We start from the raw sequence: 17,174 nt of genomic DNA, 5'->3' as shown, positions 1-17,174 counted from the left end.
TTTAGTAATTGAATGGTGAAACAAATTTAATAGTGAATGAAAGAATACGAGGTTAAAGAGAAAGAACTCTAAAGAAAAATGAGTTCCAGATGATGGTTCAAATTTCATATGAAACTCAGGTTTGTTCTGAGTTTTTTAATTCTCTTTTACCTTCCGTTATTCTTTCATTCATTATCATATGTATGTCTCATATTCGCTCTCAAGATCCAATAGGCTACTTGTCTTTCGAAGCCCAAGGATCCAAGTCCGTTAGAATTACTTTCCTGATTTTTGGATTTGGAAATTCTCAAAAAGGTCATTTTTTTGCCGGACTTATGAAACTTAGAAAGTTAGGAAAAATATCTTCCCAAACGTTTAGTTGTCATTTCAAATTGTTCAACTGGTATTCGATACCTAGCACTGTATTTTGTATACACTGTATAAGAGGCTCTTTCTCTAATAAACTGAGAGACGTTTCTTGTTGGATTCTAGGTGACCTTAAACTCGATATTTCTCATGCTTTCTCTGCATCCTTCTGTCTTTTAACATTAGTACTTGGTTCACACAAAGCTTTCTTCAAATTAGAGCATATTATTAACTGACTCCATATAGGACAATGGGCAATTGTGTGCATATAGCTTAGGAGAAGTCTTTGCGATAAGGTCCATGCAGGTGGGGGGATTGAAAGGTATTATATTTAGTAAATTGGCGCCTTATCCATAGTCTCCCTCGCATCGGTTTTTAGGGAGCGTTGCGCGACGACCGACACTAAAAACGGATGCGAGGAAGACTACCTTATCCATGGCTATGTGTATTTAGGGGCTCAAGTGTTGTGTGGACGTAAAGACAGCAATGTGCTTTATAATTACATGACGCATTTTTCTCTTCCCCTCTATCTTAAAAACTTCTTTATCTAGTGGAATATTCGTTTGATATCAAATTATTGCAGACTTAGAAAACATCACAGCAGTTTAGTTGGCCTTTTATTATGAAAGAAAATCGCTAACATTCGAGCTGATTAATACGTACACGTATGTATGACATCAATAGGAAAAAGATAGCATTACATTGTTGTTGGTAATTAAATACAGCTATAATATAGATTTTGTGGATTTAAGGCTTAAAGTGCTCATACTACCTAACTCGATATTTTCAGTATTGATTATACATGAAGTGAATAGTTGAGTGGTAAAAAAAATCATAATTTGAGTGTTCATCTTGAAGCCGGATATCAAGGTTTATACTTCCTATATGTTAATGAGTTCATTATAGGCATGCCTAAATTTACAAAACCTTTCTGGGGCAGTAAAATATCCTTTATAAAACTTCATTATGTTTTCTCATAATAATAAGTGTTTCAATTTACAAATGATGACAAATAAACTCAAATTCCTATAGTGACATCACACTCATTAGCATATTGGAAGTACCAACCTTAATATCTTCAAGATGCATCACTCAACTCATGACTCATTTTTACCATTCAACTATTCCCTTTATTTAGAATTAATACTGAAGATATTTAGTTAAGCGTTATAGTTACTTTAACAAAATGTTGGGCGATATATCATGTGCAGCTAGTTATAAATTACAAATTCTTTCATACATCTTTTAGAAGTATTATGCTTGCAAGTTATTAGTAGGCTTTTTATTCATTATGTCGACGTCGAGTGATCTTTTTATCCGTACTGAGCATCCAAGACTATTATCTATGAATTGTCTGATATACGCTAAACTTTAGTTAACAGATCAAAAACAGTTTTCCGTGTTTGATACTCTGATCAAAACACGCGGGATGTTGGGAGAACACGAGAGGAGCGTAGGAAACCACGACGCGTAGCGGAGTGGTTTCCAGCTTCTCGAGTGTTCTCCCAACATCCCAAGTGTTTTGATCAGAGTATCAAACACAGAAAACTGTTTTTGATTTGTTTTATAAAATAACAAACGCGCGAAAAGATCGAAAAAAAGCAAAGTCTAAGTAAATTCTCCCTACGTGCCGTCTTATTCAAACTGACCAATGAGCGCGCGCGATAGATTAAAAATGACGATAGCGTGTTTTGATACTCTCATCAAACATGGTTTTCGACCAATCCTAGCGCGCGTAGTATCCCAATTATTTTATAACTTTCTTTAATAAAGCCACGTTTAAGTACAAATAAAAACATGATTTTGAAGAATTGTTTTCCTTAGAAAGTTATATGTATATATTTAATCATAAAAATTCCCTTTGCGTAATTAAATTAATATTATACGGATGCATCGAAGGTTTCCATCGTGTCACACGCGCGAAATCGTATAAATTGTTATCGCGACAGTATAGGGTTTTGGTGGACCTCAAGCAAAGTGCCTTCAATGACCTTTGCTTTGCTTGTGGATTGTCATAGAAACGCCTTGATTGACGTCAAACAAAGGCTATTCCATCTTGAAGACTATTCTGCGCGTGTTCCGCGAGAAGCATGATCAGAGCATAGCTTTTTCGTATTTATTATCATCATTATTATTATTATTATTATTATTGTTATTATTATTATCATGATTATGCAGTTAAATACTTAGATAAGTCCTAGAGGGTTTTCGTGTTTGGGATTCTGTTCCTCTTTTTTCCTCGTAGTTGTCCTTTCCCACGACCACAGCAGGATTTCGGGCAGTAACTTGGGCAGAAGAGACCTTGGGGCTTGATGCATGGTAACGCACAGCTTTTAGGGTTGATGTATGGAGAAAAGGGATTTGCTGGTCGTGGGAAGTTCATTCCCATTGGTTGTTGCATTCTCATCGGCATTGGATATTGCATTCCCATTTGTCGTTGCATTCCCATTGGTTGTTGCATTCCCATTGGCAATGGATATTGCATTGGCATAGCCATTCCATAAGGCATGCTGCCAGGATGACGGTTTTGGTTTGGTATTTTGGTCTTTGCTTTGTGAGTTACACGTTTTTTATGCGACCCTTGGTTAACTGGATAATTCAGAACGATATTTGGTAATCGCACCACTATTGGAGAGGCTGGTTTTGGAGTTATTGGGCGTAGTCCAGCAAATGGATGCCCATATTGCATAGGCATAAATGGACTTGGTGGAATCATGATAGGTTTGCCAACCGGAGGGCAGTTGTTAAATAGGGTCGGTACGCAAGGATTTCCGTGCAATGGTGCCATTGCGTTTTGCATTTGTCCCGAATATGGGAAAGATGGTCTTCTTGAAACAGGCCCTTTCTTTGATTTTTTATTTGTTTTATGCTTTTTCTTAGACATTGGTTGATGCTTTGTCATGGGCAAGGGTTGTTGCCAAGGCATTCCCATTGACATAGGCATTTGTCTTGGCATAGGCATAGGAAAAGGTGGCCGCATCGACATAGGCATGGGATGTCCTCTTCCAAGAGGAGGACAGGGTGCAAGAGGTCTTGGAATACACGGCTGACCCCTCATAGGCATCATTGGGGGTGGTGGTGGTGGTGGCAGTATATACGTCATTGGCGGAGGGCCAGGGATTGGAGCACCTAAAAGATGAACCATCTTTGGCCTCTTTTGGGTCTTTTTCTTTTTGGAATTAACTTTTGGTGGGCATCGTTTTGTAGCAGAAGGAACACAAGGCAGAGGAAATTGAAATGGCATTGGCCCTTGCATAGGCATAGGCATTGGCCTCTGCATTGGTCTTTGCATTGGCATAGGCATTGGTCTTTGCATTGGCATAGGCATTGGCCGTTGCATTGGCATAGGCATTGGTCTTTGCATTGGCATAGGCATTGGTCGTTGCATTGGCATAGGCATTGGTCTTTGCATCGGCATAGGCATTGGTCTTTGCATTGGCATAGGCATTGGTCTTTGCATCGGCATAGGCATTGGTCGTTGCATTGGCATAGGCATTGGTCTTTGCATCGGCATAGGCATTGGTCGTTGCATTGGCATAGGCATTGGTCTTTGCATTGGCATAGGCATTGGTCGTTGCATTGGCATAGGCATTGGTCGTTGCATTGGCATGGGCATTGGTCGTTGCATTGGCATGGGCATTGGTCGTTGCATTGGCATAGGCATTGGTCGTTGCATTGGCATGGGCATTGGTCGTTGCATTGGCATAGGCATTGGTCGTTGCATTGGCATAGGCATTGGTCTTTGAATTGGCATAGGCATTGGACGTTGCATTGGCACTTGCATCGGTCTTTGCATATTCATTGGTTGATAACCAAGTGGGGGTTGAAGAGGGTAACCAACGATGTGAATTGTTGGCAAAGGAGGACCAGTCATCTCGATATTCTTGCTTTTCTTACCCTTTCCTTTTTTCTTTCCTTTTCCTTTCTTTCCTTTTCCTTTTTCTTGTTTTCCTGCTTTTCCTTTCTTTGTGCCACCAAATTGTTGTGGGAAAGGATACTGCATAGGTCGTGGCTGAAGCAGTGCCAAGATAGCCGATTGTTGAATCGGATTATCCACTTTATTGAGAAGGTTAGGTAAATCAGCGGCTTGGACTACGATAGGCTGTTGCTGAGGCATAAAAGAGTTTTGCATTGAAGCTTGTGGATATTGTGAACCAAAAGGGTAAGGTCCAAACTGAGGCATACTTCCCATTGCTGTTCGATATGGATTCTGTCGCATATTTGTTCGCTTGGAAGAAGGTGGAAGTACTGAACGTGATTTCCCACGTTTTGTACAAGGCTTAGAAGGAGTTGGAATACAACGTGGAGTCATTGGGAAAGGGAACTGCAGTTGTGGTGGATATACAATGTTATAAATTGCAGGTAAGGGAGCACCAAGTAGGTGTAATGGTTTTTTAGCTTTTTGTACCTTTCCTTTGTCAAAGGAACGTGTCATCTGATGTCTAGGAAACGAGAAGGGAAATTGGGGCATATATGGTGAGCGCAGTGGACCATACGGTGTAAATGGACCCATAAGACGCGAAATCTGATTGGCCGCTAGATCTTGATAATTCATTGGTCTATTAGGAGGATACATAGATGCAGGTCGAGGTGCATAGCCTACTTGAGGAGAAAATGGGAACATGGCTCGCCTAGGGAATGATTTCTTCTTTGAAGCTTTTTTATGTTTTGCTTGTCTTTGCATTAGTTGCTTTTGTCGCCACATTTGAAGTCCTTGAAGATAAGGATTGCTTTGCACAAAGGGACTCATTTGCATTTGAGGCATTGGAGGGCAAGGCATGCTTGCACTTGGTGCGCAGGGCTGTCCCATTGCTCGTTGCATCATTGGATTTGGCACAGGGTATGTCCCCATTGGTCTTTGCATCATAGGCTTTTGCAATGGGTAGAGCCCCACTGGTCTTTTCATCATGGGATTTGGTACAGGGTATGGCCCCATTGGTCTTTGCATCATAGAATTTGGCATTCCGTATGGCCTCATTGGTCTTTGCATCATAGGCTTTTGCAATGGGTATGGCCTCATTGGTCTTTGCATCATAGGCTTTTGCAATGGGTATAGCCCCATTGGTCTTTGCATCATAGGATTTGGCATTCCGTATGGCCCCATTGGTCTTTGCATCATGGGATTTTGCATTGGGTATGGCCCCATTGGTCTTTGCATCATGGGATTTGGCACAGGGTATGGCCTCATTGGTCTTTGCATCATAGGATTTGGCATTCCGTATGGCCCCATTGGTCTTTGCATCATGGGATTTTGCATTGGGTATGGCCCTATTGGTCTTTGCATCATGGGATTTGGCACAGGGTATGGCCCCATTGGTCTTTGCATCATATGCTTTTGCAATGGGTATGGTCCCATTGGTCTTTGCATCATAGGATTTGGCATTCCGTATGGTCTTTGCCTTGGGTGACATGGTACGCCAGCCCTAGGTACACATCCTTTACCACTGGATATTTTTTGCATGACATTCTGATTAGGGAAAAACGGTCTCTGCAATGGCATCTGCTTTTGCATCTGTCCCTAATTATATAAAAATAATAAAAAAATAAAAAAATAAAAATTTAAAAAAAAATTTAAAAAAAGTCACTGCAATTATTTCCCCTTAATATTTCCAGCCATTCTTCTTCCTGTCAACCTCTTTAAAGCACGAAACAACTTTCAGGACATCCATAAAGTTCCCATGCAAAAGGTGAGATTTTTCATTACCTGATTAAAAGGCATGCTCTGCATTCCATTGCGAAGGCAAGGATTCATTGGTGAAGGCACACATGGTCGTTGATTTATACCCATTTTCGGACTGAAACCATTCCTTCTTTGCATTAATGACATTTGTCGCTGTAGAATCAAATTGGACATCATGGGGTTTACTGCATTGGTTGCAATTTTCGATGAACAGCACATTGGATTGCAGCTTGACATGCACTGGTATGCACAGTATGGATTGCAAGAGCCTACATTTGCTGGGCCTTCACCTGGAAAAAAATACGGATTATTTTTTAAATATAGTTAAAACTAGCATGTTGTAGTTCAATACTAGACATCTGCCCTTTCAGTTAAAAATGCAAGAAAGTAATAAAAAAGATAAAGGTAATTTGATTTACTTTTTACGATCACGCGGGGAGTGGTTTAATGCGCTCAAAAGTGCGCCCTCTACTCCCTCTTACTATTAGTGCTCCTTTTTACGGGTATTTAAAGCTAATTAAAGCTACACAGAAGAGATAGAAGTGGACCAGGACACATAGTTATGGCTACGGTAAGATACGGTTTGCTAGTGCGTCTACGAATTTGCCGTGTCTTTTCTCACTCGAAATCCGCTCTATTTGTAAACTTTTATACGAGACACTTACCTGGCGTCAAGATTCTTATTTTTGTAATAACTGCTTGCTCGTTTACAGGGGCAGGCAGTTTACCCTTGTTTTTCTTTAAAGCTTCTTGGAATGGTATTGTAGGGTCAGGCTTTGCTCCTTGAGTGAACTTGAGTATGATTGAAGCCGTAACTTTATAATCCCTAGAAAGTGTCAAGACAAGTGTCAAGTTTAGAGGCTTTTCGATATTGCTTAGGATAGAAGGAATTACTTGGGTTTTCTTTAGTTTTTCGGGAGAGGGGTGGGTGGGGGGGGGGGGGGGGGGGGCGGGGTGGGATGCGGATCTTCATCAAGTATAACTAACAATAATTGTATACAACTGATAGAAGATTTCTTTGTTTCATCCACGAAAGGATTTAATTTCAAATTAAACGACAATGTTTTTAAAACTTGCTCTGATGGTTTTTTTTTAAATCACTTAAAAGCAACATTGTTTAGAATGCGTTAAATTTAAGAATGTATTGCGTGACTCACGAGCTTGGCCTTGTGGGTTTTCCTGATCCTTCAATGGTGGGTGTGGCTTGGTTTGATGATGATGTTGTCGGAATACTTGACGTCGGACGTTGGGTTGGTTTCTTAGTCGTTCCCGTTTTGTTTTTAGAAGATGAAGGCATTTTAGGGCTAGTAAAAATAACGTAATATTTTTTTCACACGTTAAAAAGCCTGTACAGTTCTTCCGCGCATGCGCAAAGGTTTTGTTTCACCCGTGCCTATAAGTTTGGAAAATAAATCACAATTAAAAGACCCACCTGAACCGCTCAATCATGGCTGAAGCAAGGTTCGTTTCTCCTTTGTACATTTCAAGAATCTAAAAATAAAACAATGAGTTTGAAAAATGTACTTGGGTCTGTGTACTGTCAAAGCCCCTGCCCATCATAGACACTAGAGAAAAACGTTTGCGCATACGTGCATCTTAGCACGTTTTCTAAAAATTTTGAAGAGTTTGAGTGAGAGAATAAATGTTTGTTTTCTCCAAGTATACAAAAAAGTTCGAGAGTACTTTTGTCAGACCAAGATACTGTATCAACAAACACAATATGAAAAAATTAGCCTTAAGTTTCAAGCATGGACACTAAGTTTTGGCATTCTGTGAAGTCCAATTTATCAAGCATGTTTGAAAGTCAAATTTACCTATGTTTTGACTAATTTGCATACGGATTCAGAGCATGCGCAGACGTTTTTCACTCGTTCGTGTCCCCATCATATGCTATTAGTCAGCCGAATAAAACTGATTATCAGCATACGATGGAAGCGGAGGGAGCAAAACCCTAGAACATTCATGGGCTTACCGCATCTTCAAATTTGGTTTTCAGCTGCAGAAATGCAAGTGTTCCAGGCATAACAAGATCATCGACCCAAACCAAGGATAACACATCTATGGTCACTCGATACGTCACTATTCCTATAAAAACAAGACCGGTAAAGGTTAGTATTTTGTAACGTGTATGCATGCTTTCTAGTCATCCATTATTACACACCCAATCACATCCCATCTCAGTTTATTTTTCATCTCTCTCACTCATCCATGCAACCATCTTTTATCCATCCATTCATCCATCGGCTATCTACCAATCCCTACATTCATCCATCCATCCAACTCATATTCAACCATTCATCCATCTATCCATCCGCCCATCCCGTTTTTCTACCTTTTCTATTTCTATCTTTTGGTAATTCATCCCCAATATATTGATATTACCAAGACTAAGTTTGAAACTTACCTTCTAATGGCTTTCTAGACACAAACTGATGTTTTTCAGTACATCTTCGATCTGACATGGTTCCATACCGATAGAAAGTTTGTCGTACACTTACAGCTACACACCGTTCTTTGCCACTATCAGGCTCGTTAGCCTCCCAGTCAACATATTCAATACCCGATCCGTCTGTATTCATGTAGCTGCTTTCCTTTATTCTAAAAAAACAGTTTATTGTAAGGTCGAACCTCTATTGGGCACTTTAGAAACAAGCAAGAGACTGGGGCGAGTTTTGAATTTTAATTAATTAAGCAAAAGACTTTTCTCATCCGATAAAGCATCTCAATATTAATGAGAAATATGAACGTGTTTTGTTAAAAAGAACGAGAGTTACAAGCCTTCAAAATTGTGAAACATTTACAAAGAATGCATAATTACGGTGGATCAGTTAGACTCGATGTCAAGCGACATCCTCCTGATCAGATTTGAAAACATTAGGACTATCTATGATTTACTCATTACTGTTCAATCTATATAACATTAAAACAAAGGAACATTTAAATTTTTGATCTGATTAGCTTTGCCATCACCCGCTCTCACTGATTTATTAAGGCAAAACACGTCTACTGTTATTGCATTTACCTGTTGTTCAATCCAATCCAGATCGTTTCATCTCGATCCTTGACGGGCAGGTTCCCAATAAAGTCTACTTCAAGTGGATCGTGTAGCGACAACAGAGTAGCGTTATCTGACGTACTCCTACTCACTGCCTCCTCCCACGTGACTTTATCCGTGTGATATTTATAACATTTTCCTTGGTATTCGACAAAACCTTTGTCGCATGTCGCTTTAAATAATATTTTGGGAAATTAGCGAATGACAAGAATACGTGCAAATTTGAATGCAATTAATAAGAAGGGCGATAAGAGGGCACTACAACTTTATTGCTGGTATTTATATCACTTTCATTGGTATTTTTTTAAAATATTATTCCTACCTCCATAAACCATGAGATACACATCTGAAAATCAAATTAAAACAAAGTTATAGCTTCGCTTATCATGCACATTAACAGGGCAGTTTCATATGACTGAAAAATTCATAAACGTGCGGTGCCGTGCCTTGACCGTTCAGCTGCATTGTTCAAGCATTCTAATTGGCTGAGTAGTGATTTCTCGCGCTCTGATTGGTTGAAAGGATGTAGTCAATTGCTTGACGCGAGGGTTCCGCGTGCCACTCAGTTTCACTGTTATACGAAATTCAGTCTTTACTGTGTTAAGAGAGCGCGATAGAAAAGAAACAGTAATTGCAAACGCGTAAGAGTAATTAGTTTTAGTCAAATTCAACTAGTTGTCTATCATCAATTAATGCTGCGTTCTGTTTGGATGAGCTACTACCAGGCTATAAGTTATATCCTACTAGTAGCGAAAAGTGCCTGCTTTGAAAACCAAAACATTAAATGTAACCTTAATTCAAAACTTGTTTGCATCTATATGTTTGACCGACTAGTTGGATTTGACTAAAACAATTGGTCCTCTCCTCCTCATGGTCTATGAGTCAATAGCTTATTCGACCTTCGGGCTCAATGATTGATTGCTAAATAAAGAGTATCAAAGCTTGTTCTATTCTCAGATTAAATTTTCGTTTTCATACCAGTGAATCCAGGAACATTGTCTTCCATTTGGTCAGCTTTATTTCCTGGTTCATCATAATACACCACAACATAAAACCGACCACGCCCACCACGGACCACACCCACTCCGACACGTAGACTTGACTTCCATATCATCTGTACAAAGTTCATACTCTTGGTACTAATTGAATTATCTTGCCAGTCGTAGTCCTTGACCGTGTTGTACCATTCGTCGACGCATTCTTTTGCTATGGTTTCCCGTTTTCCATGTCGTAAACATATGGTTCTGCCGTAAGGAGAGTTTGTGTCTGTTTTGCCTGTCCCTAGGCTACTAATGTAAAGGGCCCATTTCTGGGCTTCGTTGGTAATGTCGTCCGAGAGAATGACAGGGCCGACGCCATGGATACGACGAAAAACATTGATATATTCGACTACCTCCATCCTAAACGGATCTACAGGAAATTTAAGAAATTTGTATTTATTTCATATCCCATTAAATTAATGCTTTTTATTCTTTAAAAAAAAACCAGAAATCTTTATCTTGGACATAACGTTTTTCCCATTTCAGACCACGTGTCATTCTCTTGAAAATAAGATTCTTTGTTTGAGTTGTACACACACATATATATATATATTCATGTGTCTTGTCATGTGCGACCGTTAAACAAAGAAATGATACTCTAGGGAATGAATGTGGAATGAAATGGGAAAACATTACGCACAAGTTAAAGAAGTTACATTTTTAGTAGGGGGTCCTACAGACCTGTTTTTGGTATCGGTGTTCCTGGAGATTCTGGTTTCCTTGTTGGCCGAGTCGATCCTAAAAGATGAAAGTAATAATAAACAATAATAAATATGCTATATAGCCTTGCGAGATTAAAAATGTTTATCCAAGACGATGAACGTTGGCACTGGAATCTTCCATGTGTAAGGCGTATCGATGTTTACAATGCTTCTACATTTACCTCTACTTTGGGTGTAATGTTTTACCATTCCAGATCAGGTGTTATTTTATTGAGAATAATATCTTTGTTTGAGTTGTATCCATATTCATGTATCTTCTCATGCGCAACAGTTAAACAAAGAAATGATACTCTAGGGAATAGCACGTGTTCGGAAAACATTACGCCCAAGATGAAGAGGTCTATAGACCAAATCCACTCGGTCGCAATGTTTTCCCATTTCAGACAACGTATCATTCTTTTGAGAAAAAGATTCTTTGTTTTAGTTGTATCTATATTCATATGTCTTCTCATTACTATTATTTCTCACATTTCATTGTCTTGATATATTAGGAATATAATACCTGATGGAACAGTGCTTTGGCCAGAAGGTCCAGGTGGTCCCCTGGTCGGTCGTCTGGTCGGTCGTCCTCCTGGTCGTCTGGTCGGTCGTCCTCCTGGTCTTCTCGTTGGTCTCATGGTTGGTCGTCCTACCGTGTCTGAAGGTAAGAAATTGTCTTTATAAAGTAAAATGCATCAATATCTAAATATTATAATATATAAAAAATAAATAGATATCATTGGGTGACAGGATTTTCATATACGTTTGAAATAGTAAGAGAAAGTCATAAATTGCCGTAGAGTCCTGGGGACCAAATGAGCATTTTCATTATACACCGTTCTCATAATGGCTGACAAGTCATTAGTTTACAATAGAAGAAATAAAAGCACATGAAATGCGTTCATAGAAGGAAAGTAAAGAAAAGTAGAGAAATTGACTTTTTGTTTTGACCTGAATTCGCGCTATCCACCTTTATTTTGAATGAGCAGCCTTGCTCAGCCTTGCAAGATGACTGGGTGGCCTCGTTTTTGTGCACTTTTCAGCCATTATGAGAACGGTGTATGAATACTCCAGTTTCGAATTCTCTTTTGCTCAGCCTTAGTCTCGGTTGTGTGTTATAATATTCAGCTATTCAACCTAAACCTGTGGCATTTTAATCAACTTGTATTGTTCCTTAGTACGTATATTCCTTACTATACAATGGACGTTAATAAAAGAAAAAAAATACATTTGTACACAATTGAGGCTAAGACTGAGCAAAGGAGAACTCGAAATGGGAGTATTACTAAGCCATTAGTGGTAGTAGGAGTATTTTGCCCTGTTACCGGAGGTTTCTCCGATCACCAACCCTTAATCAAAACCCTGCGCATATCCCGGTGAAAGGCGGTTCTGTGACCGTGCAGTCTTGCTTACTTTGGCAGAATCGTCCATTGTAGCCTCCAATACACCGACATCGGAACCCTCCAGGCTTGTTAGGGGTTTTTATACAACTTCCTCCGTTATTACAAGGTCGGTTTTGACATGGGTCAATAGCTTCTAAAAATAAAATAATGAAAAAAATAATAAAAAATTCAAATATTGCTATAAAGTGTGTCAAATTTTGACACAACATAAACATCTTTTTTCAAGTCAAGACACTTTATTCCATAATAATATAATTCCTTTATAGCATGCCGGTGTTGGAGGTGGAGAGAGGGAGTGGAAGGGCTTATTTCTCTTAGTTTTCTCATATCCCCTTTACTAATAAATGATTTCAGTTGAAATTCAAATTCGTTTTTGGAAGTGAATTAAAAGCCTTCCTTTTGATTATAATAACAAAGCTGGTTCTTCGACTGATTTGTTCAAATTTTCTGATTTTTGAGAAGATAAAAAGAAATTAAAGCAACATCGCATTGATTTGCACTCTTAAACAGTATACTTATATGAAATAAACAACAAGGAACAAGAAATAGGACGTTTGCATCATAGCGTCATTTGACTCCCTCTACAACAATGCTTCGCGAATTTTCTTTCTTATTTAAATCTGTATTCCTTCATGAGAATAGTAAGACAATTGGCGCTAATTAACTGAACAAAAGAAAGCGTGCAAGGGAGTCTGGTAGTAGAGGCCAATGACGTCATCATACAAACGTCCTATAAGGAACATTTAAAAAGGAGCGCACTGTCTTGTAAGCTAAACAAGTAAGGCAGCTGGAGGTCAGGGAGATTTAGAACAACCAAAAGATCATTTTTATTAACAACTTAACCATAATCGAAAGGAATGAGTGATTTGTGTTAGTTATGATTGCTTACCTCTTGGGGAATTACATCTGTTTCGTATCGCCTTTATCTGGTTGCTTCTTAAGGCGGCATTGTAGATCTGTAAGCACGTGACTCTTCCTTGGAAGTGCCTCCTTAAGTAAGACACAGAACCGAGCCGAATAGGGTACTGGGTCGCTAAGAGGACTCGGCCAATTGATCTTCTCTTTACCTGGAAACCAGATAAATTGTTTTTGTTAAATGTGACTGAGAAATATTTGTATTGAATATATAGCGAGACAAATATTACGAGGAATTCAATCTTTCTTCCCTCTTCCCTCCTTCCTTCTTCCCTTTGTTTTTATTTATTTTTTTTTACTCCTTCCTTCCTTCCTTCCTTCCTTCCTTCCTTTATTTTCTTCTCTCTCTCGGTCTTATAAGCATGTATGCTCACCTGTCTACCGTCAATCCACAATCCTGCATATCCAGTTCTATGATCGTAGGTCAAACCAACGTAATGCCACCCTCTAGAAGACACACCTCTATAAAACAGTCTACGCCTGAAGTATCCCATCCGACCAATAAAGTTAGCCGATATAGTCCTTCTTCCATAATAAAACAAACCAACTCCCACACCGTTACGTCTGTAATTCACAATAGGCCCTGGACTTTGTGAGAAATGCACCCAAAGGAAGATTGAGGTTGACGTTCTTGTATCGAGTTTCCCACGGGCGCGGTTCGGAATCTCGATAAAACTGTATCGTCGTCCGCGTAGGAAAAGTGCCCCACCGTGTTGTCCCTGAGGACCCCATGAACGTGAAACCCGGCTGAATCGTGCTGTTGGCCCTTTGTTTTCACTGACTTCTTGTCCACGGTATCTGGCGTTCAGTGGGTAGAAACCATATACTGGTGGGATAGCTTTGAGAAAGAGGAGTACAAACGTTAGACATCCAAGTTTACATCTAAGTGGGAAAATTATCGACAAATGATACGGTCATAGTACGGTTGTGATGACATCCATTGAACCAATTACAGCAATAGGATGACTGAAGAGAATCAAAAGTAATAGCGGTAGTGCACTCGTGCAAAACAGAAGTTGTTTCAGGGTTCAAATTGTGATTTAGGCTTGCCCTGAGTTTGATCAGCCCAAAAGTTGTATCAGGGTTCGATCTGAGAGTAAGCTGTGCCCTGACTTTGATCAGCCCAGAGGCTTTTTCATTTTGATTATAAAGTTGGAAGAGCGAGGGCAAGGTTAGGGTATGGGTACCGCATGACAATTATATATTTTGGTACTTACCACTAGTGCATAGTCTTGATATGATGCTGTAAATATGTCTTCGTAGTGTGTCAAACGATCTTGCAGTAAGTAAATGAGAAGGTTTCTCTACCAATAACCTCAATTGTCGTGTGCTTACATACCTAGGAAAAAAAGAAAGCTTGCTAAGAGTAGAAGCACTGGAAAAAACATCCTTTCCTATCCATACATCTCATCCATTTACTTATCCATCCATCCATCCATCCATCCATCCATCCATCCATCCATCCATCCATCCATCCATCCATCCATCCATCCATCCAACCATCCATTTATATCTATCTACAATCTACAATATAGACAAACCATCCAATAAGCCATATTTGCTGCCTAACTTACCTTCCAATACCAATAGCAAACACTTTAACTCCCTGCTTTCTCAAAGGTAAAACTCTTTTGTCAAGTTGGGGTACCTCTCCGTTTACTTGCGACTGCTGACCATCCGTAAGCACGATTAGAATCTTGGGTACTCCACTTCGACCGCCACGTGATTTTCTAAATATAACTTGAGCTTTCCTGAGAGCAAGGTCAATGCGAGTGTCTCCTCGTTCAAAAGGAATACGCCCTACGGCTCGTGCAAATTGATTCCATTTCCTATGCTTTTTGAGGGTGATAGCAATGGAAGCACGCGTGCTGTATACTATAACGCCGGCATGAGTTCCACGGTGTGATATGATGAACTTTCTACTCAAGTGTTGAATGAAGCGCTTTTCTTTGAGGAAGTCACGTGTTGTCATGCTTCCTGAGGCGTCCAATGCGAACACGATGTCGATTGGTCTCTTGCACTGTTGACCTGGAAAAGTTAGATGGCACAATAGACGCAACATGTAACAAAACAGTAAAGCACTGAACGAGCTAGGGAGCCTGGTATCGTGCTAGGGAGACTGGAATCGAGTAATCCCATCGGGCCGAAAAACCCGCCTAATGTGTCTGAAGTCTCATATGAGACTTGGTAGCTCAGTGGTTAGAACATAGCACCAGAATCGCCAGGTCACGGGTTCAATTCCCGTTCAAGGCTTTTTCTGAGTCTTTCAATTTGCAGCTGCCTAAGCTGGTTGCACCTTCAATATATTAATAAATTTATGGGAATGGAAAAGAGTTTTCAAAGAGCAATGAAATAGATTTAAATGCAGGTGTGGGAACCCTGTGTCTTATTATGGCAGGTAGACGAGGGTACAAAGATAAATTGTTATTTAGATTTAAGTAATATCCAGTGAGATATACCTTCACTTTCATGAATGATGCTTGCCATGATCACACCAACCAACAACAGCAGCTTCATATCTAAGGTCTTAATTTCATTTAAAAAATAGATGAATATTAGGTTATGGTATTTAACAGTCAAGGAGCTGTCAATTACTTTCTAGCGGGAGGGCCCTAACCCCTATGCAATTTGTGGGCAATATTGGAATTCAGGTTATTTTTAATGTATTTGCTTACCCACCGCTGACCAGGCAACGCAGGCTCATCAAAAACCTACTCATTTTATCGATAACCTGAAACAACCTTTGGGCTAATCTATAAGTAAGCACACAGCAGACTTGGATTGCAGTATTGGATTACAATTTAGGCTTTGTGGAGGAAGGAAAACTGGAGCCGGATTCTGAGGAAAACCCTTGATTCGAGGGAAAGACCTAACAAGATGGATCGAGATGCCGTCATTTTTAAATGCTGACCTCAAGTTGAATATAATTTTTTTACCAGTGCCAAGACATAGGGGGATAAATGTCTATTTAGAAATTGCCAATTGTAACCCAGCGTCTAGTGTTTTTTTTTTATTTGAACAAAAATCAAGTCCATAGTATCCGATATCTTTCTATTAGTTTCTCGGTTTCTTTGGTTGCGTTTTGAGATGTATTTATTTTTATGCCAAGTAATGAAAGATATTTATTATTGATCTGACATCCAAACCTTTGTTGGCCTCAGGCCTACCAGTAATAGCTTCAAAATTTTATATAGCATTTTTCGAAACAAATCATTTTATTCTTTTTGATATTTTCTATTTATTTGTTTTTAACATAGCTTTACTAACTTTGAATTTCAATTTCGTGTTAGATTGTTGCTTTTTTTTGTACTAAAATTTAATATATATGTTGTCGTTCGATTCAATTGCAACGTCTAAAACGTTTTTTTCATACAGAAACAGTGAAATTTGACAAGAAAACAAAGCAGAAATATAAGTAATATCTAGAAAACACAAAAGACGAATTCAACGATAGTTAAATTAAACTTTCGACCTTATTTTCCTCCAATATATTAATGAAAAAAGGTTACCTCATATCTTTTGAATGTCATTAAGGATTACGAAGGGGTAAAGTCATCCAAAACAACTTTGAATTCATGGTCAATGGTTTTTTTCAAAATCTCCGCATTCGAATTGTTTAAAACCGTATGAATATAGAATACACTTGATAATTCTTACCTTGAACTTCATTCTGACACACTCCATCCACACGGATCGGCGCGACAAAGCCCTTAAATGTAAATTAATTTTTTGAACAAAGACTTTCAAACTTGTTTATAGTAAAGGAGCTTTCATGATCTCTCGACCTGTTCAGCCACAAGTTAGTTTTTGATTTTTTCCAAAACAATTCCTCTTTCTCGTAGCCTGATTCATGCAAAGTAGAATAATGTTTTTGTCAAAGGGGTTATTTAATTTTACGAATTACTTGCAAATTGTATAAATATATAGGGTTTTTTTCATTTTAACACGTTATTATAGTTTTTAGTGTCATTGGTCGATAAACGAACAACTTACACTTCTATAGTAAAACCCAACCAAATTCAATTTCACCGATGC

At 39.0% G+C, this 17,174-nt stretch overlaps 1 protein-coding gene across 1 annotated transcript; it reads right to left on the bottom strand.

The window, feature by feature from the left end:
* Window positions 1-944: 944 nt before the first annotated feature.
* On the bottom strand, window positions 945-16,834 carry LOC116289461 (uncharacterized). The gene is made up of 19 exons (XM_089031087.1): window positions 16,797-16,834; window positions 15,599-15,665; window positions 14,714-15,167; window positions 14,357-14,478; window positions 13,514-13,977; window positions 13,114-13,291; window positions 12,235-12,357; window positions 11,345-11,479; window positions 10,802-10,858; window positions 10,059-10,490; window positions 9,403-9,426; window positions 9,048-9,252; window positions 8,430-8,623; window positions 7,998-8,110; window positions 7,458-7,516; window positions 7,183-7,329; window positions 6,691-6,851; window positions 6,050-6,315; window positions 945-5,863 (listed from the first exon to the last, which is right to left on the bottom strand). Exons 1-19 carry the CDS (start codon window positions 16,821-16,823, stop codon window positions 2,543-2,545), a joined length of 6,549 nt encoding a protein of 2,182 aa, XP_088887213.1. The 5' UTR covers window positions 16,824-16,834; the 3' UTR covers window positions 945-2,542.
* Between the last annotated feature and the right edge of the window lie 340 nt (window positions 16,835-17,174).

Source organism: Actinia tenebrosa, unplaced genomic scaffold, assembly GCF_029948245.1.
Source record: "Actinia tenebrosa isolate PJP-AT-01 unplaced genomic scaffold, QUT_ActTen_1.0 PGA_scaffold16__25_contigs__length_10494907, whole genome shotgun sequence".
In the NCBI taxonomy this organism is placed as follows: domain Eukaryota; kingdom Metazoa; phylum Cnidaria; class Anthozoa; order Actiniaria; family Actiniidae; genus Actinia; species Actinia tenebrosa.
Note: the sequence above shows the minus strand (reverse complement) of the source record. Positions and strands in the feature narration are given on the sequence as shown.

Bases quoted from the DNA above. Each gene is read 5' to 3' on its own strand.
- LOC116289461 (XM_089031087.1), bottom strand. From the start codon at position 16,823: ATGGAGTGTGTCAGAATGAAGTTCAAG. The intron at 13,978-14,356 runs GTAAGTACCAAA...TCTTTCTCAAAG, and splicing joins ATCAAGACTATGCACTAGTG to CTATCCCACCAGTATATGGT. The intron at 9,427-10,058 runs GTATGAAAACGA...TTTGATTTTCAG, and splicing joins CAATGTTCCTGGATTCACTG to ATGTGTATCTCATGGTTTAT.